This window comes from Labrus mixtus, chromosome 8 (assembly GCF_963584025.1).
Source record: "Labrus mixtus chromosome 8, fLabMix1.1, whole genome shotgun sequence".
NCBI lineage: Eukaryota > Metazoa > Chordata > Actinopteri > Labriformes > Labridae > Labrus > Labrus mixtus.
The window spans coordinates 24090392-24114672 of record NC_083619.1 but is presented as its reverse complement, the minus strand read 5'-3'; the positions used below and the strand labels follow the sequence as shown (position 1 = coordinate 24114672).

General features: G+C 40.1%; 1 protein-coding gene across 4 annotated transcripts in view; it reads right to left on the bottom strand.

Annotated features, from left to right (window-relative positions):
* LOC132979467 (unconventional myosin-IXb-like) overlaps positions 1-10413 on the bottom strand; it is a 32417-nt gene extending 22004 nt beyond the window's left edge. The window contains exons 1-7 of one of the 4 annotated variants that reach the window (XM_061045303.1): positions 10221-10413; positions 10081-10126; positions 8903-9754; positions 3110-3204; positions 2869-2931; positions 2581-2680; positions 936-1036 (exon numbers count right to left, since the gene is read on the bottom strand). In XM_061045303.1, coding sequence (XP_060901286.1) covers positions 936-1036; positions 2581-2680; positions 2869-2931; positions 3110-3204; positions 8903-9688 — 1145 coding nt within the window. In that variant the 5' untranslated portion in view covers positions 9689-9754; positions 10081-10126; positions 10221-10413. Of the gene's footprint in view, positions 1-935; positions 1037-2580; positions 2681-2868; positions 2932-3109; positions 3205-8902; positions 9755-10080 lie in introns of all 4 variants that reach the window. The other 3 variants (XM_061045304.1, XM_061045306.1, XM_061045305.1) reach the window with 3 other exon arrangements.
* Between the last annotated feature and the right edge of the window lie 13868 nt (positions 10414-24281).

Below are 24281 nucleotides of genomic sequence, written 5' to 3'. Positions count from 1 at the left end.
CTCAACAGTTTTCTGCTAAAAAAAAAAACATTACTATGTTACGTTACTTGTGTGTATAGTGTTTAGACTGGTACATCTTCCCGAGCTGTGCAGCTTCATTATCAATCAATCAATCTTTATTTGTATAGCGCCAATTCATTCTAAATGTTATCTCAAGACACGTTACAAAAAAAAGACCTTCCTCTTTGTTATATTATCTACAAAGACCCAACTTTAATTAATCCATCATGAGCACTGAGCAACATTTAGCAAAGATACAGTGGAGAGGATAAACTTCTTTAGAGAGGCAGAAACCTCGACTATCACTAACACACTAACACTATCATCACTGTTGACATTGTATACATCGCCGGACTAAGAGCCAAGAGTGAAAAATATGATTTTCTCTTTCAAATATTTTGTTTCAGTTGTAAGGTTTTATTTGGAGACAGGGCAGACGATAGAGCCAGAAATTGGCACGTGAGAGAAAGAGAGAGAGAAAAAGAGAGAGAAAGAGAGAGAGAGGGTGAGGAATGACATGCGGGAAAGGAGCCACAGGTCGTACTCAAACCCGGGCCGCCCACTTTGAGGATTAGAGCCTCTGTACATGGGTTGCACGCACCAACAACCAGACCGCTAGCACTCCCTCTTTCAAATACTTCTGTCACTCCATGCTTGTCATCCTCTTGGTGTACCAACGATTGAGCTTTACTGTAATAATAAATGTTCAATGGACTGACTACGCTTCCTTACGTGAACTGTTGGGTCGTTCAAAACAAATTCTACACGTCTGACAAAAAAACAACGTGATTTTTTTTTTCAATTGAGGCATAATTAGAGGCTTTTCTTTTCCATACAATCACATTTAGAATGCTCAGCAGTCATTTGTTGACCTTTCCTAAAAGGTAGCTTTAGCTCAACCTGCCTGCATCATTTCAAATTAAAATCATACTTACTATTTCCTGGTGGTGGCCAGGAAGCCGACCATCTCCAAGGCTTGATGAAGCCTCTTGTATTTCTGCCTGAGATTCTCCTCGTCATCTAAAGAGAAGTCTTCCTGCAGGAAATCAGAAGTGAGATGGAGAGAGAAAAGGAGGGGTTAATAAATGATGCTACGGAGGTGAATGTTTGAATTCAGATTACCTTGTTAATCTAAAGAGTCATATCAAAAAAAAGCATCTCTTTTTATTTGTTTCTTCTTCATTATGTGGAATAAAACGCTGAAACTTTATGATAAGTATTTGTCCATGTAGTGCTCACACCATTAAAGCACATATGGTGTTTTTAATTTACAGAAGTTATTCACTATTAGAGATAGTTCGGTCAAACACAGGAGAAAACATCATGTCAAGTTAAATTCTTTTAGAACAACATTAAAACAAAGATGTGTTTCAATTTATGGAGTCAAATTATGAAACTGTCAAGACAGACAACAATCGATGATTCAAATCTATTGATGTGAAGAAAACATTAGCTACGTATGGATCAGGAGGACTTTCTTCCAGGTGATTGGTTTTGATTGGTCAACTTTAATTAAAGTTATCCTGTATCATTTGTTTCTCTTTTCTCAGTGAAGTGTGATGGATTGTACGCACACATGGTTTATGTGAATATGAATGTACTTAAGCACGTAATCTGGCCACAGTACATTACTGTAATGTATTTAATTTTATCTTATTTACTTTTTTTCCTTGTACAAAGGGCAGGTTAATACGTTTTTCTTCTTCCTGCACCTTTTTGTTCGTTGTATAGGCCAAAGTGAAAAAGAACGTTCCCCCTACATAGTACTGTTTGAACAGAACCAAATAAAACAAATGAATACAAAGTCTCATTGAGTGAGTCACAGCTGATTTCACTGAACCTGACTGAGCTTTAAATTAGATAGACAAGAACTTTTTTGGTCAATTCAGTCACATAAGTCAAGATATGGAGGACTGAAAAGTCTTTTTCACTGTTTGTTTAAAAGAGTAAAAAAATATATTTCTTATTTTATTTCTGAGTTTTCAATCTTTTTTTCTCATGTCATGAGACACTCAAGCAGGAAAGTTTTAGCTGAAGCTAAATCTGTAATCCCATCACAAACAAAGATTAAGTGCGTCTGAATTCAAAGAAACTGAAAATACTTGTTAAATGGCGAGGCTAAACGCTGGCAGTCGGTCCATTTAGAACTGTTAACACAAACAAAAAGGGACCGACCTTTTTTAAGTTATTGCTGAGTCAGCACCGGGGGTTTTCGATCAAGCAACAGCTCTTAAAGGCATTAATAAACAGGATTTAATAAGCAAAGACATCAATATGTCAACTTTTTTAATATGATGGCGTTTGTTTGAGAGAAAGCAGGGGCACTGTAAGCCCGGTTAAAGGGCAGATTCAGAGTTTATTGGAGTGCTTGTTTATTCACCACTCTGACCAAGCTTTGTCACACATTACTTTGTCACACATTACTGCTGAGAAGTTTCCAGATAATGTGGATCTGATTCCATTGAAACATCAACCGCCGGTTTTCCCCTCTTCGATAACACCAGGTGAAATCCCGCCTAACGCTCACCCTCCTCCCCTCTCTCAGTTACTGCAGCTGTAAAATGGGCGGATCAAAAGTACCTGCTTGAGGTAGAGATAATCCTGCGGCTGTAGGAGGTGAAACTCCTCCTGCTCGTCTTTGGACGCTCCCACGAGCAGATAGTAGAACACGTGGTAGTTCCTGCAAACCACAGGTGAAAGAATGACAACACAATTAATCAAGGCTGTTATTTACAGAAAGTAAAGGTGGCGATCGTGCTTCTCTCTGCTCATGTCAGGCGCCAGGAATGTAAGAATAAAAAAATAACAATGAATGAGGCGTGTGTCTGTGAGGATATGAAATTCCATCTGGATGATTCTTCACCATACCTCTCATTCTTATCTCGGAACACCACCCTGCACTTTTCCAGCAGGTACTTCTCAATAAATGCCCTGAAAGAGAGAGACACACGAGACGAGAACGTCAACCATGCGTGTGAACATTTGGTGGGTTGTCCAACATCATCCAAGTACGGCCAAATTACTTGATACACAAAAACACATATCAACAAAATAACTTCCAGAAGTGAGCACAGACAGTCGGGGAGAGAACTCAAACACAAAGCCTCACCCTCTGATGACGCCGCTCTCCAGATAGTTCAGCTGGATGAACTTCCCAAAGCGACTCGAGTTGTTATTCTCTGCAGTCTTGGCGTTGCCGAAGGCCTGTTTGAAACATAGGGAACATCAGTTTTCACTAAAGTAAACAGAAAAAATTTGTGGGCACGTTTCTCACAGACGCTGGCACCAGGGACCAGAACACTGTAAACACAGAACAGCTTTCAGATAAATCTCTTGGGTCTGTAGAGGGAAGGGGCCCTGTTCCAGTTAGAAACCTCAGGACATGGATGATTAAGGTTGGTGGGAAGTATGGATGTAATTTACAATGTTCTTTCTCAGCTTATTTAGAAATCTTTGATCGATTGTTGCTCAAGTGATTGTTGCAGATGAAGCCTGACCTAATTAAGGGTGTGAAAATCACACTCATGGATACTTTAAAAACATCAGAAACGTATCAGTATTCAGTAATACTAAGACTTAAGATCATAACTGTAAAAAACACAAGTAGGTTATGTCTTGATAATTTAAGTCTCTTGAATATGTTAATATTCTATGTTGTGAATTTTAGATTGTTTTTTTTGGGGGGGGGGCTTTTTGTGCCTTTATTGTAGAGATAGGACAGTGGATAGAGACGGAAATCAGGGAGAGAGAGAGAGAGAGAGAGAGAGAGTGAGAGAGAGAGAGAGAGAGAGAGAGAGTGGGGACTTACATGTGGGAAAGGCCACAGGTCGGATTTGAACCTGGGCCTGAATTTTAAATTGCTTCTTAACTGAAACAGTTTGCATTCAAAATAACACTGTGATGAATTATATCCTTCAATCAAACAATATGGATACCTGTTTGTTATCCATGGCAACAAAATGGGAACTCTTAAGCTTCCCTAATTTAAGAACTTTCTTGTTTTCAATTACTAAAAAATTGCAAGCAAACTCCTGCAGACTGTTGAAATTACATAAATACATTGTCAACGTTTCATAACGTCTGCTGTCACCTCCTCTGCTTACTGTCTGTTAGTAAAGGACGTAAACTCGACTTTTGCGTCTTTATAAGACGACAAAAGGACTTGAGAAATGTCATTATTAGCAGACCTGAGAATTTGAAAGGACCACGGCTGCTCTGTCACTTTCAACTCTGGGTTCAAATGTGACTGAAGGTCTGCAGTTTTATTTTTGACAATCATTAGAATAACAGTATTGTTTTAAAACATTTGGTATCTTAAAGCATTAACTGTACATCCACATCACCAGGAGTCCTGTTAACTGCATCAACACAGATACACCAGGAGATTTGTATAAAAAAAAAATTCAAGGATTATGAATGACGTTAGTTGCAGAGGAAACATTTCACAATAGCTGATTGTTTTGATCCTGAGACTGGAGACAGTTACTATGGGCAACAGCAACAACACAACAGACACCGCCCAGTCACTGGATGAAATTACGCTCATTAGCTGCAGCTGAGCCCAAGTCAGCACCTAGAAGGTATCCTTCTTCTTCATTCCAGTGTGAGCTTCCCTGAGGGCCACACTACTGTCTGTCTGCACTGACTGCTGTACTCATGCAGCACTGGCAGGTAAAGCGCTGCATCGCTGGAATGTTCCTACCCGGTGCACCTCTGTCAACACAGCACGGGAGGTTTCAAACCTGGCTTTTATTTGCAGATCTATCACACCAACATAAAGCATGTGAATACAGCGGGGAAAGGCAGAAAGGAATGCAGAGAGAGGAGTGAAGATGGTATGAGGAAGAGGGGGAGAAACAGGTGTTTGCCACGTCCCACTTTAGACCCTAAACAGGAGCTCCTGTGGCCTAACAGAGGAAAAGGAGAAAAGTGAATTCAAGGAGAAATTGTTTTCTCATTAAGTCAACAAAATTCCAACTTTATCAACAGGATTTTGGCCTCAAAAAATGTCAACAATGTGGGAAATACCCGGAGTAACAAAGAACAAGTGATGGAGAAAATAAGCACATTGAGTACGATATCTTGGGGATTTGGTTTCTGTGGTGAACAAATTAAACTAATTATCTATATGGCATCAACCAAACAATGAACTTTACAAGTAGCTGGACAAATATCGATACGCTTTTCCTGACTCGTGTGGTGCAACTAGTCGTATCACTGGTGCCTTAAAATGTATATTTTCATTTTAGAATAAGGATGGCGCTCACACAGTGGGCTTATGAAATGAACCAGGGTGATGTGATGAGAAGGTAATTGGTTAAAGACAAAGTCGACAGCAGGATACTGTGGGACAGCGATGTGGACGTTATAATGGAACAAGCATGATGAGAGAAGAGACATCAAGTTGTAGTCAATGAATACAGTCATCGTGCACTTTCCCCTTTTAAGGTGAATGTTATATTCTTTAGTTAAACAGATATCATGATGTATCATAATGTGATTGTCATGACATATATCTTTTTTTTTTTTTGGCAGGACAGTGGATAGTGTTGGAAATCAGGAAGAGAGAGAGTGGGGAAAGGAGCCACAACTTCAAGGGCTACCCACTCTATCTAACCACTAGGCCACCGGCGCCCTGGCATATATTATTAATGCAGAATCACTATATTGTGTTATTATGATATTCCACATATCACGTATCATATTGTATTGTTTTGTACCGTATCCTTTCTCATCAAATGTAACTGCGTAAGTGCACGGTGTGATTTCCATCACCAGCAGTTTAGTGTGTTGACATTGTAAATTGTGCAGGTTTAGAGAATCTCTAAATGTTATGCCTGTGACTCATCATTGTTTAGTTAGTTGCACGTGATCATGTTTTTTTTTATGCCAGGACAAAAACAGAGAAGAGTTTTACTTTTGAATTTGAACACTTTTAAGAAAAAGGGAAACATTTATAAGAAAAAATAGAAACATAATTTTCCCGTAAGTTTTATCTGGCAACTTCTTGTTTATGTGATTCATTTCTCAGTTATCTATGTCAAGGGACTGCTTTAACATTATATTTAGTCTACCAAAAGCAGAATGATGAGAGGATACTGTGAGCCACAAATAATATGAAGTTTTTTTGTCCTAAACAATTTAGTCAAACAAAAAGACCTTCAATTAAAACCATCTTGAAACATTAACCATGGGTGTGTATTACGGCTTCAAGACTCAAACTGAGAGAGTCCACGGCCCCTGAGTTCATACACGGCTACATGAAATAAGAGAGGGAGAGCAGGAGAGCGTTTTCAAAGAGAGAGAGAGAGAGAAAGGAGGAGATTTCTACTTTGTAGTGTATGTTCACCAGCAGACCTGGCTGAGCCTGTTCTGACACGTTTCTTTTTTTCTCTTCTCTCTCCGGTGTTCCCTCAGAGACAACGCCCTGCACATTCCCCCTGCAGAGCTCACCTCTCAGCTTCCTGAACACAAACCTGGACTCAGTCAGGAAACCAGCACACTCAATGAAAGCAAGGTGCCATCACCTGCTGGCTGCAGATTTGTTCAGATTTGAAACGTAAATAACTTAAATCATTCTTTGATATCTTCGTAAATGACTAGATTTAAAGCAGGCGTTGTCTGTGTTAGGCAGAGGCGGTTTTCTTACGTCTGAGAGAATACTACGGCTGGCAGACTGAGCTAAATGCTGACATATAGCGATAAAACAAAATCAAGTAACAAGGAAGGAAGTGACACATTTCTGACGTCTGAGAAACGGGAACAAGAATCTCAGGTTTTGACTCGTATTTAAAAGGAAATCCAAAGATGGCAAAAGTGATTACTGCAAAGCACCCAAATGGCAAAACCTTAAAACAAATCAACACATCAACTAATCCTGGTTACTCCAGGAGGGATCTCATCAACAGGTCTCAGCTAAGCCTCTATTGATATTCAGCTCTGGTGTAAACACTTGTGCAGGGCCTCCTCTGTTGTTGTGGTTTGACCTCTGTCTTCAGTAAACTTGTTCCTTATTTCCTTCAATCAAATCACCCTTTAACCACATGACAAGCCCCAACTCAAATCTCAGCTTCTTGTAACGCCTGCTACCAAAAGACCATAAAAAAACAACAACTAAATGCCAGAAAGATCAGTTAACGGAAGAAAATCTCAAGCTGTGTCTTATTTCATGAGGAACTTGTTGAACTTGTTCAGAGAGGAAGAATACACATCTAGTCAAACCACGCTGGCCCCTTGTGATAGGGTACACGAGTATCAGTGTGATCAGTAACAGCAAGTGTGGGTCAGGATCCTTTGTGTTAAAGGTTACTAGGTCTTTAGATGGACTGATAAAACATGCACTTCGCACTAATCCCCACTCACAATACTCTTTCAGAATTTCCACATTTTGGAAGCAGGAAATGTTCACACACAAAAATCAAGTTAAGTTCCACAATGATGAATTTGAAAACAACTAATTGCGGTCAATCTCAAGTCCAGAGCACCGAACAAAAGCAGGGGGAACTACCTGTTGTTGTTTTTTTTTCCTCCATCAATATAAAAGGTGTTTACGTTTCAAGAAGGAAGGGATTCCCTTCAAAAAGCACTGGGCCTTCTTTCACATCAATTATTTTGTTGACACATGAAACATAAAGCAGACATAACAAGGAAATGTGAAAAGTGTCTTCTGTTACTCATTGACTCGGCACAGTGTTACAAAGAGACCTTTTAACCCAAACGCGTGAGAGTGAAACTGAAGTCATGTGGTAAAGAAGTGTGCAAACTCCCTTATCGACTTTTTTCATTGACTCAATTCCAAGCTCTGATAATTGGATGTTTGACTGATCAGATAGAGAAGATGAAGCATGGACATTATCGGTTCTCTGCCTCTTAATGAAGCTGATGAATGTTTTAGGCCATTTGCTGCATTTTCTCCGACACATAAGTGAGTAAGAAGACACCACACGGATTACCACATGTAGCATTTAGTGGTTAGCGTTGATTACATTGCTGTTTTTCATTACAGCAGGAAATACAAACCAGATGAAGATGATATGTATTTCCTGTACTAAGAGAGTAGGTTCTTTTTCTGCACGTCTCCGTTTTTCAACAGCAGTAATATGCACGTCTAAAAAAAGATTTGAGTTGAGGGAGATCAAAATAAGAATACTATAAAACTCCCGTGAGGAGTTTTGAGTTTGTTTGAAACCGGCTGGAATAAGTATTGATGCCTTTTTATGACCTGCAATAGCAAACTACACCATCAAGAACTAAATTGATTATTTCTTTATATTTATTTAGAATTCTTATTTCCACTCGGGTTAGGTAGGAGTCACATGACGTGATACAGCATGTTGCAGAACATGCTGTAGACTGGTGAGAGGTTCATTTGTCTATTGAAAAAAGGGAAGATAAGATTTTCTTGTAGTCAAAAACAACAACCTAATATCCCTTACATTACCCTAAAACAAAACTGCTTTCCACTGGGATCACAAACCTTTTTTTTTTTAACTGACTGCCCGATGAAGGTCCCAAAGTGTTGCCAATTAAATGTTACCCTTCAGTTTTTGACAGACAGATTACGTTTTTCTACGCAGAAATGGATGTGTTAAGGTTTTTTCTATCATCATTAACTCTTGAAACTCAGATTTAAGAGGCAAAATGTCATAACCTTTGCATGTTAAATTGCAGTCCTCATTCTGATGTGGCTCCACTTATGCGTCTTTTCCTTCTTTACTCTTTCTTGTATCACTTATTCCAAGATTTTTTTTTTTTTTAAATTGTGTACATTTGATAATACTAAGAGATGCTAAAAATCCCAAGGAAGTAGCAAACTCCTTTCAAAATTGTATATTTACACAACGAGGACTCCTGAAACAGATGTGTGTGTGTTTGTGGCTGACTACACATCACAGTGACCTACCTCAAGCACCGGTCCTGCACCGAGGATGGTTCGTTTCAGCCCGCTGCAGTACGTCTTCTTGCTGAGGGCGGTCAGGCAGTGGATGAGGTAACTACTGCTGTCAGTCTTCCCAGAGCCACTCTCACCAGATATCACAATGCACTGGTTAACCTGCCTATTCAGCATTGCCCGGAAGGCCACATCTGCTATGGCGAATATGTGAGGGCTTAGTTTGCCCAGTGGTTGCTTCTCATACATGTTGACAAACTTGGGATTGTAGTAAGTGGGTAGGAACTTATTGGGGTTGAGGGAGATGAGGACTCTGCTGGCATAGGTGTAGATTTTAAGCTTGTAGAAGCGCTGGCGTAACACTTCAAGGATACTCTCCTCAGTCACAGTTTGCAGGTTACAAAGATCATCATATTCCTCTGTGATGCTTTCCACTTGGTCGTCTCCACTGTTAGCTTGCTGCTGCTGCTGCTGCAGGATGAAGTAGTAGCCTTGGGTCTTAAGGTGCCACCTCTGCGTCTCTGGTGGCCACAGCAGGACAAGCTCCAAAGGGGAGTCTCCAGCCCGCAGTAACCTCTCCTCTCCATCGCTCTCCCTCACCTCCAGCAGGCTGTACTTCTGGCTGGCATCCAGGCCCAGCGTGACCACGGCGTTGTGGATGACTGTCCTCGTCGTGTCCCCACCACTGACCTGCAGGGGACAGTAGGCGGCTGTGTCCTGGGACGGCCTGGGGTAGATCTGCACGACACGGGCCTCTTCGTCCCGCTCAGGGGCCCCGGCTCCATCTGTAGCGCTCATCCTGATATCCTGATGTACAGGCAGGCTTCAGCATAACGCACAGCCCCACCTTTCTGCCAATCTCCACTGGGGGAAAAACACATTTCAGAGACCAAAATAATCAAAATAAAGCCTTCTCAAGTCAAAAGCAGTGGTAGAGGAAGCTTTTTTTTTTTTTAAATCACTCTTATTTCTAACACCTAATGTAATATTTCTAGTATTAAAACGCGAGAAAATGACATAAGAATATAAAAATGTGAGTTTCTGTTTACCTTGCTTTCCCCAGCAGTATCAACATGAACATACAGCAAGTCTTCCTGTGTATCAAAATCCCAATACACAACATGCCAAGTAACAAATGACAAACACTTAACAAGTGTCAAAAAGTAGCATACAACATGTCAAAGTCTTACCTTTCGAAAACAAACCCTCAGTTCATCCTTAAGAGCCGAAGTATTCCTAAAAGCGAGGGTAAAACTTGGGAGCGTTGACGAACTCCAAATACTGGAAAAAATATGGGCTACAGGAGGTTAAAAAAAAAAGTTTCCCTCACCTGTGCTGCCCAAAAAGGTGAGCCAAAAAGTTGCTTATTCGCTTTTAAACATGATGAAATAGTAACTTCGCGGCAGTTCGGACACGAAATTAGTGATTTAAGTCACAGTTTTCCAGAGAATTTGAGGACTGAGGTCTCCCGTCGTCCTGGTCGAGAAGTTAGGTTACTTCCTAGATTCCTCCACACACACACACACCGTACACACACACACCGTACACACACACCGACACACACAGCCGTCGACGAGGTGAAGATATGTGGAAGTCCACCCCACTCTCACCGAAAGGAGGCGGAAAAACAAAGCCAGTATGTGATAAAACTGCCGGAAATAAAGCAGAAGAAGAGACTGTGACAAACTCTTATTACGAAGGAGGAGATTTTTTAATAGGGAGCGTTACGAATGAACACTTTAATTGAGCCCAATTTGTTACCTGAAGTTCAACTGTTGCAATGGCGCCCCCTGCTGGACAGATGCGGTATCACAAGACAATATTTAATCACATGAAAAAAAAAAAGTCATGGTACTTGTTTTTAACCTGCATTTTAAATGTAACTGGAAAGCAAAGAAGTGTTAACATACAAATATAAATTAAGTAGCATACCACATGTAAGGTAGGCTATCATTAAGACTGCCCTTTGAATAATGTGTAGGCCTATAGGTGTATTATATCCTTGGAGTATTAAGTGATGGATTAATGTGTAAATACTTTTAATGTTTCAGATGGGGGCGTGTCAATGCTATGTTTCTGTGATGACCCTGATGAAGGCCACATGCCAAAAACGCGTCGGTCTAATTTGATAATAAAGTTGATCTTCGTGTCTCTGCAGCATTTTGACCTCTTCTAAGCCTTCCACTCTTAATGCACCTTGGTAGTTGGTGAAGCTGTGCCAGAAAACCTTCGGCTTCTTCAATGCTGTGTTTCAAAACAGCAGAGAAAAGGAGCACACTCAAACAGTCATAAATCTTCAGGTGCACGACCGCAAAAAAGACTACAAGAAAACAGAAAAGTCAGCACACTCAATGTCATTTAAAATTTATATTAGAGCTGGGTAGAGCAGCGTACAGCATGCTATGTTTCCCCTTGAATAATAAAAGTATTATCTAATATGAAATATAGGTATTTATCATTCAATTACAGATAAGTATGGCTAATAATAACATTTAATGCAGGCCTATAATACAGGAAAATCAGCATGCAGGAAACAATGATAGAATAACAGGCAGAGTTTCTGATTGAATTGAGAAGCAACCGTGTTATAAGAAACAAAAATCAATATGCATTTTTTTTTCTCTCTGGAGGAGCTGTATGAATTTCTGCACATGTTGCATTATTTTATTTTGTTGATAAATGAGTTCACAGAAAGATGACCCAAGGTGAGAAAAGCAACTGTTCACGCAGCACCTCAACAACTGAGGGCATCCAAAATCAATAAAATGTCTTCTGATGATCAGTTTTGCTTATGCTAATGTCGCGCCTGTCCATGCAGGTTTATAATGACTGCAGAGGTGTTGAGCCGGTGTTTCCCAATTTAGAGAAGCAGCTTGCAGACACTCTGACAGCTTATTATAGTGTGAGGGATGAAGTGAGGCATGCGTAAAGTGTTACTCAGCACAAATCAGCTGCTGCTGATAACCACTACCTGCAGAGGCAGCCAGATTCAGCCACACTGGGACACAAATTAGGATACACACACATGATATACACAGAAACGGACACACACACACACACACACACACACACACACACACACACACACACACACACACACACACACATCTTTTTTTGTGTCAGAATTGCAAATTCATCATTCCTGTCTAAAAAGCTGCTCCTATAGGTGCTGTGATTTACATGTTTTTGGTCATTTCTGACGTGCTCCTTCTAATTATTTCAATGTGGACGATGGGAGGCTTGTTTTATTAGATGTCACTCTTGTTCCTGCTGGACTGAGCCAGTTCTGCAAAGACACACTGAATCCAGTTCAGTAGGCACAGGAGTACACAGCTGGAAAAAGTCCACATTATCACAATCTAAACATTTAACAAGTAACGGTACAAATGTAAACTCTGCAAGGTAAGTTGGCCCATAGTTGACACATGAATAACGCTTGTTTTGTCTTAAACCATGAATATTTTTGGGAGCTCTGCAGCTTTAAGACAAAATTAAGACACTACTAACTAAAACAGATACAAGTATTACTTCCCACAAATCCTCCTGAATAGACCGTCTGTGATCCAAAGTTGCCCTTCCGTTTTCTTCTTCTTCTTAGACATAAATCAGGAGAAGCTACATGCTGCACAGTGTCTGGACCTGCAATGACTTTTACAGCATTCCTTCATTACTTTACTGTATAGGTGGCCCTGACAATTTCAATCCCACGCATCTGTCTTCCCTCACCTCTCCACTCGGCGTCGGCCGGGGCTCTCAGGTATGCGGGCGCTCATTCTTTCATGTCAGAAACTGAACTTAGCCACTGTGAACAATTCCTGTTTGGTTCAATGCTCACTAATGAACTAAGTTCTGCATCTTCAGAGAAGTCATCGCTGAGTGGGAGAATGGAAGCTTTCTGTGTTTCGTTCTGCAAGAAAAACAAAACATCTTGATTTGACTGGTGAAAGTGATGGCATGTTAAATTGAGATCATGGGTGTAAGTGATGTTTCGATCATGCTCAGTCCTGTCAAAGTCATCATTTCTGCTGCTGCTCTCGTGCTGTGGTTTATGCAAATGAAAACTCCAGAACCAATGTGGGGGGAAAAGGTCATTAGGTCTGAAAAAAACCTGAGAGGAAAATATGCTTTAGTCTGATACTAAACCAGCCGTTGATTGTAAAATATGTTCCCACAGAAGACGAGTGCTTGGTTGGAGTTACACCACAGTTTAGTACTTTCAAATGCAATAATTGAACGGTTGTTTTGATGACATGTAAGGCATTGCTTACATCACTCCTTAAATCCAGCAGCAAGAGTTACACAAGGGCTTAGATAAGTTACTAAATTAAAAGTGAAAATACGACTTAAACTAGAAGTTTCTATTTTATTTGTTTAAGTTAAGAAAAGTAAATGTTCTGATTATGTTTAGTGTATCATGATTACTTACACCATCTGCGTTAGAACCATTGACTGTGTATAAAGACTGACAACGTATCTCCACCTCCCTATGTTGTACAACAATGAAGCCAAAATCCCACCTGTGACAGGCGATTACAAATTGCTCATTTGAGTCTTCGAGGGATTGGCCGGTGGATCCACTGATGATGTCACGTAGCTTACTCGAAAACCTAAACACACATCAAACTTAGAGATAAAAGGTCAAAGGTCCCTCAGGTGGGTACAGTCCACAGCAGACGTGATTCTTGTGTCGATTTGAAGCACACACTCGTGTTTGTCACACTTCTACTCACCGTTTCTCCTCTACTCTGTTTATTTGTTGCTCACAGCGCAGCAGGAGCCGCATTTGTCAACAGAGCTGTCAATCATGGCGTTTTTTCCTTTTTTTTATAGCGTCAAATAACCAGCTAAAAATAAAATATTTTAAAACAGAGGACTAGAACACAAATCAATGTGATGAGAGCTTACCATTGTGACAGAAACCAGGTGTGAGAAAAATGTATTTCATGTGTATTTTACATTGAAAGTTTGCTCCATGTGTTATCTGCTAACATCGAGGAGGCGGGGTTTATGACCTATAGTGCAGCTGGTCAGTAGGTGGAGCGCTTGTGCCGTCCTTTCTTTATACAGTCTGCGGTTTGAACATTGCACGACATCTCTTATTTTATGAACTGTTCATAATATTAAGTCTTTGTTATCTACTTTGAAGAAATAAGTTTGAAAAGTTTTGAGCACAGAAAAACAGAAAATGTAAAGTTTAAATGCATTCTTTGTTTGTAACTTGTCACCACGGTTCATACTGTATTCGATACAGGCCTCAGCTTTGAGGGGCCCATTGGTATGAGGTTTATGTTACTGTATGTAAATGGCGTGATCACAGGTTGTTTTTAAGCTTTAACTGCACATATCAGCTTTCTCTTTTCACACAGTACATTTATTTCTTTCCCTGACTTGCTGTGAAGAGTCCTCTGCCTATTATCGTTTGTACTCAGATAGTTTGTCTGAGCCTCGGGACACGTGGTCTCAGTTTTCAAGACAAACTTTTAGTCTGCACGAACCAACGGAGGTTTCATTACATCACTGCTCAGCGGTAAACAACTTTATCTCACGGTCATGCTGCCTTGATCTGGAGCCAAACAGAACAACTATTACACACACAGCCATAGATAGTGTCTTGATATCCTGATATTTACTTTACTTTGATCATTTGAAATTGGAAAATCATCAGCTGCACAAGTCGTAAAATCCCGCCTAGGCTCTTGTTTCCTCCAAGTTACATGTTAAATGTTGAGATTATGGCACTCAAATCTCCTTATCATGTCTTCATTGTTTTAATCTCAAAAAGTAATCTACATAGATCTCTGTCCTCAGAATTACTTGGATTTTACACTCTTGCAGTGGCAAAAGTCCTGTAAACACGACCCAAGAGTGAGATAATAGTTTCAAGGGTATCAGTGTCCAGTGTGAGGTTACCTGAGCTCTGCTGCCATTATGTCATTTTTCACTCTGCTTCAGGAGAAGAAAAGGCAGCTGCAGCCTTTGTCATCCCACCACCTTCTTCTTCCCTGTGGAGGAGAAGTGTGATGATCCATCTCGGGGAATAACAAAGCCTCCTCTGCTGCTTTTTTTCTTTCTGGCATGACTTTGTTTTAATTCTGTTCTGCCCAGGTAATGGTCATTTTCTAGAAAAGGAGATGAGGAAGTTGTTGAAAGAAAAAGTCGGTGTATAGGTAGAAATAGAAATAAAAAACAGAAAGACTAAACGGCACAGGCTGAAACACTCCATACAGGCGATTCTGCAGCGCCGTATTCAGCAAAAATAATCCCATATGAGAAAAGATGCATTTTAACGCGACACAGTACACATCTTGAAATCAGATATCAAAATTCATGCATCTTGTCTTATGAGTGCCGGCAAATGTTTGGAATCTCAACTTACCTGCACATGGTAAAAAAATAGGTGGGATAACAAGACAGAACGAGGCTCCTCAGTGCTGTCAAACCTGAACAATCTTTCCTGGCTTCTGTTGCATGTTCTTAGCAAGACAGCGCTGCTTTCTGCTGCCCAAGCTGCTCAGAGCGAGTTCTGGGTGAGCAAAGGAGGGGAGCATGTGTGAAAAGAGAGAAGGCACAAAAGGGGAGGAGAAGGGTGGGGGAGAGGGTGAAGAGAGAGTGGATGATGGGACAGGTGTGGAATTTACACACCCTGCTGGTAAAGCACACTATTGGCATATTTGTTTCAGCCTGATGAGTCACCCCTCTTATGGTGGAGGTGAGAGGGATTGTGGGTTTGTGAGTGAGAGAGGGAGAGACACAAATAGAAATGGAGAGGAACACATTTTCTGCAGAATGCATCACTGTTTCAGGCAGAGACAGATGTGTCAAATGTACATTGTCTTTGTGGACTTAACATGCATGTGTTTGCAAGAATTAAGAAGACACCTGTGTACCAAACCTCCACTATCCTGAAGCAGATAGACATTTTATATTGAATAATTAGTTTGACAGAGAAAAAAACTTTGACAACAGTCAAAATAGTCCCATTGAACATTTAAAATAATGACTTCTGTTTCCTCCTGGTTCAGTGTGGTTGAAGTACCTGTTTTCACTAGAGCTGTTTTTTGTTTTGTATGTCTGTACTTCTGATGTTTTCTTTAGTGTACCTGTCGTGTCTTGTTGCCTGTTGCAGATCTAATTTTCTTCAGGACAGTCATGAAGTTGAAGTCAAAACACTAACTAAAACATTAATCACAAAATAAGCAATTGATGTTGAAGCATGTATTTGAATATGTAAATTAAAATGAGGAAATTACCTTAAATTGCAATAGCAAATAATGTGCGAGAGGATCAAAAGCCCTAAAAGGTTCATAAATTCATAAAGTAGACTTTAAAGTAAATGGCAGATTTGGTTTAACTTTAATGGATAGATCTGTTTTTTTTAATATTCAATACAACAAATCCCATGTGCATGATATGTAATGAGCCGTGAGAGAGACAAACAATGACGTGATCAAACTTAAAAACTGTAGCAATGTTTGTGTAGCCAAAACCTGACATGGATTATTCCTTTGTGCCACATAACAATACAACCTGAAGTAATAAATACACAGTGAAACATACAGTTACATGTTCCTCATCAAATAGTTTATTTTCAGTTGATGCTTAAAAATACAAATCAGCACTTCCTTGGGTGTCCACTTGAGGCTGGCTCCAAAAGACCTGGAGGTCACATACACAACCCATATAAAAATATCCACTTTGACAGCGGTACAACATTTTTTGGACGGAATAGCTCATGTTGGAACATGCTATCAAGTTTTTAATTTTGTGCATAACTCATCCATTTTGATTTTATGAAGGGTAAGAGTAATATATAATCAGGGGTGTGGCTTATCTGACTGCTGGTGTGCTGTAGCTTTTTGTCAGAAAGCTCAAGGCCCGCCTCAGCTGCACCTCTTTGACTGAGAGAAAGCCTTTTCAGTAAAGCGAATGCCATCTACAGGCTTCAAAGGTGGGCTTCAGAAACCATTGGGTGACATCACATAGACTAGTTCCATGTTTTATACAGTCCATGGTGAAGCTAAAAGATTTAGAGCTCCCCCTACTGACTGGCTGCAGTTTAGGTCATAAACCTCAAATCCAGATTCTGTGCAGATGATGAGTTACATGATCACACAGGTTAACGTCCAAGTGTTCATTTTTCATAGAACATTTTTTATTATTTGATGCAAAAAACAAGAGGAGATGGAACATCATGACGACAGCTCCTTGCTGCATTCTCAAGCAGATTAGCAGCAACAGGTGAGCGAACACAAGAGTGACTGAACTTTCAATAACTGTGTCTGCTTTAAACTGACCCAAGAATGTGTTCTGCTGTGGACTGTACCGTCCACTTTGTTTGTTTTCCCCTTGAATGTATGAACAGTTGCAATGATTCTAAACATACATAAATAAGATGCCACTCAGCAGCTATAGTCTAAGATTAGTTTTTGCTAACTTTGACTTGATATTACAGAGCAGGGAGAAAATGGAAAAATGTCACCTTCCATCACCTGAGGGCCCTCGCGTCAGTCACCATACCCTCCCTGTACATCGTGCCCTCCCTCCATCAGGGTGACTGTTTTGATTTGACCGTAGTAACCCGATATCCAGCGCTTCCATACATGGTTGCAACATGTCACTGTCCCTCTACTGCAGGGCATCGGCTTGGAAACAAACAGGGTGACTGTTTCGAGTTGTTTTCCTCCCCTCGCCTTTTAAGAGCACTCTGCTGCGCACTCCTCTTTGGCCCCTAATGCCCCCGGTCCATTTAACAAGGCAGAGCTGTGAAACCCAAGATCACAGGCATGGTCGAAAAACAATTTCACCCTCTGATTGAGCCAATATCCACTTTACATTTTAAGGAGAAACAGGAGCCTGGTTTGTGTTACTGTACATGCACTATTACACGTTCTACAGTGTGTGATCTGTTGCAAAAGATTCAACTCACATTTTACCTACAGTTGACAACAAGTCCCAATATTATCTGCAAAAGCTCAGGAATTTGTAGTATTTTTCCAGATGCCTCGTATTCTTTACTTGACCATGTAGTGTTGGAGACCTAAAGCAAGAACATTTTAGTTTGAGAGCATCAACAAACATTTTCTCAGGGGTCATTGTTTTGGAGTGAGAGTGGCCCCAAGTACAAAAGAGGTGAGACGGCCTCCGTGTGAAACCAGATCCGGTCCTGAGTGGTGGGCAGTGCATGGTGGGAGTTCTGGATGCATTAGCCCAGGCTAATGGGCTAGCTGGCTCCGACAATCCTGACTGTCCATTATGCACGGCTTTGGCTGAAAGGGTTTGACTCTGCAGTTGTTGTGTGTTACTGAAGTCTAAAGTCATACAACAGTTTGTTATGACCAAGCAATCTGATTGGACAAGAGGCATTCCACGAGTCTACACCATCTTTGGTACTTTTCACAATATGTTGCCTACCACTTCACCTCATCCAGGTGTTTAGAATACAGTCAATTAACATTACAGCAGCCAGTTTCTTTATTTTACAGTCTGAATGACACTACACTGTAAAAACAAAAAAAGTCATGATAACATAAAATTCTAAGTTAGTTTTACTTCAAGTCTGAAAATGTTGTTTTAACTCAATTTATACATTTACTGTAAGTCCCCTCAAATAATTAAAAGTTTTCCAACTTTGAAAAGTGATTCATATTAACTTAAAAATGGCGAGCTCTATTTTCGATTTAGAGGAGTATTTCTCTTACCTCGTTGCAGCAAGGGGGTTTTGGGGCTGTGGATGGAGATGTGCCTGTGCTGGGCGGTGAGTCTGAACGTGCTCTTTTGTAATCTGGAGAGTGGCTGGATTTCCCGGTTTTCTTGGTGAGTGAAGTTGCCGTGATCATGATGCCGAGTCTTTTGGAACAGTGGTCGAAAAAGTCGTCAAAACAATTCTCCAGGGGGTCCAGGTCGGTTGAAATTGTATTCAGATTGTAGAAAAAGAAAAAGGAATAGTTTGCAGAGAGAATACAGAAAACAAATATGCTTAAAAGTCCTGTCAGAGTTGTTTGTTGTCGTCTAGCAGCTGGACGCTGCCATCATGGATCTCGCACTGTCTTGTGAGAGTTGCGATCAAAGTGGCATTGGACTTCATCCCAAAATAAACTTACCGGCCTCGACACCTGAATCGCACAGATTGAAGCTGTACACCAAGAAGTTCAGTCTCTACGCTAAAGCCTTGAATTCAGCCAGGAACAACTTCCCACAGACTCTGTCAACAACATCACTTTCCACGGCGTTCACCGTCTTGGACCGAAAAACAATAATAAGAGAGACAGACCGAGGGAAACTAACAACATGCAAGAGGAAGGGAGGGGCTGCTATGGGTCACCTCGGGAACCTTGGGGAGTTGCAAATGGTTGTTATGGATGAAAATAAATTGTGCAAAAATGATGGTTCATCTGAGTTTGGGCCATAGAGATTACCTATTGTTAATGAACTATATTGTTGACTGATATGTTTATGATAATGAAACGTCCTTCTGGGTCTGTGATTGTGGTGTTGTGAACAAAAGATACTGAGTACATACTCTTTACAGGCAGCCCAGGTGCAGACAATCTACCCCTTATCATCAAGCAGTATATCTACTCTGGTCTTTCACCACTCGTCGCCTGAGTATCCTGTCTCTCTGTGTGATCCTGTGTTACGTGCTCGTGCCTGTCTGCCTGATCGCTAACCTGCCTGTTCACCGGTCTGATAACCTCACTTCACTTCAGGAACTGTGTGAAAAATACTTGACTGATTTTAATCACATTCTTATTTATTTCAGCTTAGAGCTCGGCATGACGTTTTTACAGTGATTTTCACTGTGTTGTCAAAGTGAAACAGCACCATCTAGCAGGTCACTTAAGGTATTGGCTTTTTGCCCACTGAAGCCATTAGATAGATGCTCACTCTAAAGCCCTGCATTTCAGCACTCCTGGAATAGCATTTGTTAGAATAAAATATTCCTAGTAAGAGTATTCTCTAGTCATGTCCAGTCCAGTTTGTCCCTCCATTATGACTGAGATTCGAAGGCGAAGTGCACTGGGGCATCTAAACAGTCACACACTATTGACCTGCTAAACGTTCCTCTGACGCTCTGTCTGGTGTCTCCTTTGTCATGTCTGTCATTTTCATTTAAATGTTTACGCAGCCTAGAAAAAAAATACCATTTGGAGCGCGAGATTTCTCCCAAAGCACCCCGTCTCTCACCCACCCCTGAGCTCTTTCCCTCTTTCTCTACCGTCAAAAGCCATAAAAAGAGCAGGAAAGAAAGCAGAAAAACAGCAATTTACCGTTCAAGTTTCAGTTAAGTTCAGAAAACTTTTGTTTTTAACTTTAAAATACAATGTGAAGCTTGTTTAACTGTTGTATAAAAACATATCACACTGGAGGTTGTCATGTTGTCCTGAATATCAGCACTGCTGTATTCATCTATAGCCCGAGGCAGTTCAGTATATCAATCCATCTTGAGTGATATTTCTGTGTAAAGTGTGTAATATTTGGATTGGATTTAAACAGACTGATATTCAGTATTGTATTTCAGAGTGGTTACATTTCTCTGCCAGTGTCGGGCAGTTGAGCTTTTTAATGACGGCCACATTATTTCAATCAGTTGAGTCTTCATTTTGGCCGAGACAGTTTCCTTCAAACTATTAGGCTTTATGAATATCCATTTATACTTCGCAACCATTTTTGGTTTCGATTCAGATATCCTATAAAAAAAAATATTGGTCTAGGGATTGCCATGAAATTTGCTGAAACATTTGTGCTCATATGGATTCAAATCACTTTGTTGATCCTTCATCTTTTTCATTTGGTCCATCACAAGGTCAACATTTCTCTTCCCTAATAGGCTACAGTCGTAATTAATTTAATTCCCATCAGCATTAGCTTTATGTTGTGTTTAGGTTTAATTACCAAACTTTAGTATAGTAACAGTTAAAATTTAAACATATTAGTTTTATAGCCTACTTACAATCTATGGTGGAGGTTTGAAAAGCCAATTCGGATGGCAGTAATCCTCCATTCTCTCTCTATGACAGCAGGGGGCGACAGCACTGGCTTCTAAGGGATTATACGATTTGAAAGTCTTTTCGCTTTATCTATCACCTCACCTCAGAAAAAATATGAATATGTTTATGGCCTCCATCTCTAGTTTCAAACTTTCTTCAGTTCTGTTTTTAACCCGAGGATCCAGAGTAAGAGTAAAATCGACGATAAAGCAGGGTACATTTAGGGCGACGCTACTTCTTGATCGTCTTAAGGACCTTATGAATACGTTTTTGAATTATGCAAAGCAATGTATAGTTCTTGCCCTCTTCAAAAATCCCTCCAATCCGTCATTTAAAAAAAAAAAAAAATGTATAAATCTTTTTATTAGATTTTTAAATCAGCAGTACATGACACATACAGTGTATCCAGGTACACTTGTTGGAAGGCAGTAGGAAGTTTGTTTTACACAGTATATGTTAAAAAACAACAATCAACTTAATTAGCCTAAATCTAGTCACTTTCTGGGTGAATAATAGTTATGTCTAAGTATTCTAAAAAGGGCTGCCATGTTTTGCTGAAAGCATTACCAGGACCCGCAAGTGAGAGTCTAACCTTCTCAAGTTTGACATGAGTTAGGACCTCCCTAAGCCAGCTATTGTGCGAAGGGGGGAGAGCATGTTTCCATTTAAACAAAATAAGGCGTCTGGCCAGTAGAGCTGTAAAGGCCAATACCCGCCACTTTGTCATAGGGAGATTAGGTGTTGTAAGTGGGGGAGAACCAAACAGGACCGTGCAAGGCTCAGGGCCAAGTTCCAAATCAAGCACTATTGCAAGTGTATCAAAAGCCAGAGAGGCTCGGACAGGACCAAAACATGTGCGTGTGATTAGCAGGTGACTGCTTACACCTATTACAACTGGTGCCTGGGTAAATCTTCGCCAGCCGAGCGTTTGTGTAGTGCACTCTGAAAAGAACCTTACATTGTAATAAGCCGTGCCTAGCACACATGGAGGACGAATGAACTAGCTGAAGAATTTGGTCCCACCGGCTGTCTGATATAGGTACTCCTAATTCCTGCTCCCAAATTCCAATTCCAATCTGTCATTTTTATTAATTTGACGTTCAAAGAAACGCCTTAGCATATTAGACATGATGGTGAAATCGTTTGATTGAAGGTGAAAAATTAGGAAATGATCCGTCCTTGTAGAGTGTTTGAAGGTCATTTTCACATCTGCTCGAGTAGAGTGCAGGATGGTTTCGACCAGCCTCAGAAAAAGAGAGGAGCCATGTAATGAGTGGCTTTTTAAGTAGAGTGAAGGTGATTGATTTGCATCCCCTGTGCTGCATGCAGAGCCAACAGGAATTTGGGAATGAGTGACTAATGTAATGGATCAGGAGAGAGAGAGAGAGAGAGAGAGAGAGAGAGAGAGAGAGAGAGAGCACTCAGGCAGGAGTTTTTTTTGGATGCACTGCAGGATTTGGGAGGATGTGCCGTAGAGGGTGCTGTTGCATTAATCAAATCTGGAGGTGATAAACGGCTGAATAAGAGATTCAGCAGCCAAGCATGAGTATTAAGGATATAGATGGGTGTTTTTTCATGGTTGAAAAGGTTCTCTCAGTCAGCAGAACGTGTCATAATAACATCCTTGAAACTTAAAGAGACAAGCAACATAATTTTAAGGGATTCTTTGCTATTTGGGATTTAACAGATATCCTTAATTTGAAGACAACAGTCCAAAAACAAATAAAAATGGGTTTGTATGTGACACATTAGAGCAGGAATAACTTGTTCCTCTAAAAAAGATGACCTGCAAAACACTCAAGGATCATGAGTGCCACCTACTGAGCATGCTATGAATTTGTATTCTTTTCAGAGAGATCATTTCTATTAATTTCATGGCTGCTTGGTTTAAAAGAAAAAAAAAAAAATGAAGGAGGAGAGCAATAATTTAGTGTTCCGTGTTCTTCATGCAAGATCCCTGACTTTGTGAGCAGCTGCAGAATTTGTATCACATTAACCTGATGCCCTGGACTCCCCAGAGGGATCAGTAGATATCCAGTTGCTAACAAAGAGGAAAACAACATCTGTGAAAATGTCTGGGAGACCTTTGACCCTCCCAGTGGTTAGTGGGAGTCAGAGTGACACTTGTGCATACCAAGCTTTCAGGTCGGCTTGGCCTCTGTGGTACGAGTGGTATCACACAGGAAATACAGAGGAGCTAATTATACTGACTGAAGTTTGTTGTTTCAGTTTATAGGAGTGTATAAATAATCTTCCAGAAAATAGGTCACAGTGTGTTTTTGTCTTTTCTTTTTTTGAAATTGTGGATATCTCACTCTGGAATCAAAGTCTCAGCTCTGTTTTTGTTGAGTTCTGTGAAAGGGAAAGTTGCTTCAGTTTGCTGCAAGTTTAACAGACGACGAACAGAACATGATACATACATCATGTTTTGTTTTTCCTCTTTTTGTTTTCCTTCTCTTTGCTGCCTATGTGGTTGTTAGAAATTTCATGAAGGTCTTGTATGGAGGGACAGAGAGGTGTCATGCTTCCTAATGGTTCACTTATTAATGATCTATGTTAATGTTCAAGGCTCTGTAACATTCACAGATCAACTTGTTCATCAAATTGTACGATTGGAATCTGCACACTTTACGCACTTCCACACTTTGACCCATGTATCATGCATTTTCACTATAAATGTGTTACGTACTGTCTGTGTTTATTAGGCATATGAGACTCTCCCTGCAACCACATTTACCTACGAGTACAAATAAAGTAACCTGAACCTGAAAGCTGCCTTTTTCATAAATGGATAATCTAGAAGTTATTGTTTTATGTAATTTATAAACATCAAAAAAGTAAAAATGTCCATCACAATATCCTGCTCATAGTTTGTATGTTTTAAATAAAAAATACTCGTTTGAGATGTGAATAAACGCATCAAATACCTGAATTAACCCCTGGTATTTATAAAATAGTTCTGATTCTGAATATTGAGGAGCCAAGCATGATTATTGTTGATAAACTTATCTATTAATATATAACCGATTGATCTGTCTGTGGTTCTTTTCTAACTCCCATGTTGCTGGTTTACAAACAGTTACTTTCACAGTCATCTCCTGAAAAAAAATTATGAAAATCCATGCTCCTCCTTACCCATTGACTCTAACATCTTAACCTCACAATTAAAGGAAAAATGTTCTTTTAATATTAAATGGAGCGTGACCTTCATGTCCTTTTTTTCCTGTTCAGCACACATTCAAATTCTTCCAGTATAAAATGAATGTTTTTAGAACACTTATTTCTTAATTTTGTCAATTTATGTCAAAGTTATTTAAACACAACACATGTATTACCCATTATGACACAACATTAATCATGATTCTAAACTTCTGAACTAGACATATGCTGAATAAAAATGGTCG